Below are 2,373 nucleotides of genomic sequence, written 5' to 3' on the forward strand. Positions count from 1 at the left end.
GTGTTTTGATCTTGTCGTACCAGCACCACGTCGCCCACTTGAATGTGGCAGGGTTTTGCTTGCCTCCTCTGGTCCGTGTATGTTTTCGTCTTCTCCTTGTTGGCCTTGTCTCTTGTCCTGGCATCCACGATAATGGTCGTGGGTGGACGGACACAGGGGTTGTGAGGAAGTCGTGTCCGCACAATGCGGCCAACCATTAAGGTGGAAGGACATTCGCCCATGGTACTGTGTGGAGTGTTCCGGTATTCCCTTAATAGCGTGCAGATGGCTTGCATGAATGAGCCATTGGTGATGGAGCAGACTTGCAGTGTCCTCTTGAGACTGCTCATGAATTTTTCAGCCATTCCATTGGCTTGTGGCCACAATGGTGTTATGGTTCTGTGTTGGAAGCCTAGGTGTTCGGCAAACATTGCAAAGTCATGGCCACTGAACGGCGGCCCATTGTCGGACTTTACAGTTGAGGGAATTCCATAGTCAGCGAATGTCTTGTCCAGTGCAGGTATTACAGCCTGTGCGCTGGTTGAGTGTATGAGGTGTAATTCAGGGAAGGGTGACATCTCGTCCACGATTACTAGTGCATACTTTCCGTTGGCTAGGGTCCAAACATGTCGATTGCCACCTCGTCCCAAACCTGCAGGGGCATTTCTGATGGCCGGAGTGGTGCTGGGAAAGTTCTCGGTGCTACTGCTTGACATGTGAGGCATTTGCTTAAGAGGCTTTCCACCTGTTCATCCATTTTTGGAAACCAGACTTCGGTCCTCAGTTGTCTCTTTGTGGATACTACTCCACGATGTCCTGCGTGAGCTATGTCCAGTATTTGTTTTTGTAGGCTGGATGGAATTACGAGCCTGTTCTCTTTGAGGATCAGCCCCTCCGGGGACACTGACAAAGTGTGCTGTACAAGTTTGAATGTGCGGAGTTGTGCCTCCTCCTGAGCAGATCCGCCCGATGCATGCCGATCTTTCACGTGCCACCGGCCCGATTGTATGCACTTCTGTACAGTCTGCAAGAGTTTGTCCGTGCCTGTGGCTTCCACGAGTTGAGCTGTGGAGATGTTCTTCGGGAGCGCATTGTTGACCAGGAAATTGATGTATTGATTTGCTTTTGTGGATTGTCGTTATTTTTGGGCAGGCAGTGGGTATCTTGAAAGAAAGACTGCAGGGTTGTTGTCTTTCCCTGGCCGGTGAATGATGTTAAATGAGTATTCTTGTAGCCTTAAACCCCATCTGGCAATGCAGGGCGGCATTTTGGCGGTGGGTTTTCCATAGATCGTGGTGAGGGCCTGGTGATATGTGACAACAGTGAATGGGCGCCCATACAGAAAGAGGTAATAATGCTTGCACGCCCATATGACTGCAAGACTTTCCTTTTCGGGTTGAGAATAGGCGCATTCTGCGGGCGATAAACTTCGGCTTGCATAAGCCACTATGCATTTTGGAGAGTTCGGTGGTGCTCCAGGTCTAGATTGAGCTAGTATGGCGCCAAGACCAACTGGGCTGGCGTCCACAGTGAGTTCAGTCTCATATGCAGGGTCTTAATATGCCATGCACAAGGCTGATGATATGTGCCGTTTGATCTCTTGAAAAGCTTCCTCACATTCCGCCGTCCACTGGAAGTCTCGATCTTTCCCGGTGAGGAGCGTTAGTGGTGTGCTCACTGATGCAAAGTCTTGGATATATCTGGTGCAATAACTGGCCATCCCTAAAAACGAGCGTATGGCTGATGCAGAGGTGGGAGTAGGGGCATCCACCAGTGCCTGCACCTTCTCTGGATCTGGACGCATTCCTTTGTTCGAGAATATGTGTCCAAAGAATTTTAGCGTGGATTTACTGATTTCACACTTCTCGGGATTTAGTGTGAGATGGGCGTTTTCTAATGCCATTCAGACTCTTCTTAGGGTGTCATCATGACTTTCTTGTGAGGTGCCGAAGTTGAGAATGTCGTCACTATAGTTCAAGCAGTGAGGAATGTGTTTGATTATTTGATGTATTTCGTTCTGGAAGATTTCAGCAGCAGACGATACTCCAAAACTTAGTCTCTTGTATCTGAAGAGGCCTAGATGGGTCGAAAACGTGGTGATGTATCTTGATGACGGGTGGAGTTCAAGCTGATGATAACCTTTGTTCAGGTCGAGCTTTGAGAAGATGGTGGCTCCATGTAGAAGGTGCATCATATCTGTCATGCGCGGTGCTAGGTGTCGTTCGCTTTCAATGGCCACGTTTGGGGCGCGCATGTCTACACAGATGCGTATGCTTGATGTGTTATCTTTCTTCGGTACAGGTAAATTGGCGAGACCCATGGTGTTGGTCCAGAGGCTGGATCGATGATGTCCTGATGTAACAGCGAATGTATCTCATCTTCAACCTGTCGCTG

General features: G+C 49.2%; 1 protein-coding gene across 1 annotated transcript; it reads right to left on the reverse strand.

Moving 5' to 3' along the window:
• Positions 1-1,534: 1,534 nt before the first annotated feature.
• LOC138504974 (uncharacterized) lies at positions 1,535-1,882 on the reverse strand. The gene has a single exon (XM_069625346.1). It carries the CDS (start codon positions 1,880-1,882, stop codon positions 1,535-1,537), a length of 348 nt encoding a protein of 115 aa, XP_069481447.1.
• Between the last annotated feature and the right edge of the window lie 491 nt (positions 1,883-2,373).

Source organism: Ambystoma mexicanum, chromosome 11, assembly GCF_040938575.1.
Source record: "Ambystoma mexicanum isolate Mex_15411 chromosome 11, UKY_AmexF1_1, whole genome shotgun sequence".
Classification (NCBI taxonomy): Eukaryota; Metazoa; Chordata; class Amphibia; order Caudata; family Ambystomatidae; genus Ambystoma; species Ambystoma mexicanum.

What these genes read in the sequence shown, in the direction of transcription:
- LOC138504974 (XM_069625346.1), bottom strand. Translation starts at nt 1,882, where the DNA reads ATGGCATTAGAAAACGCCCATCTCACACTAAATCCCGAGAAGTGTGAA.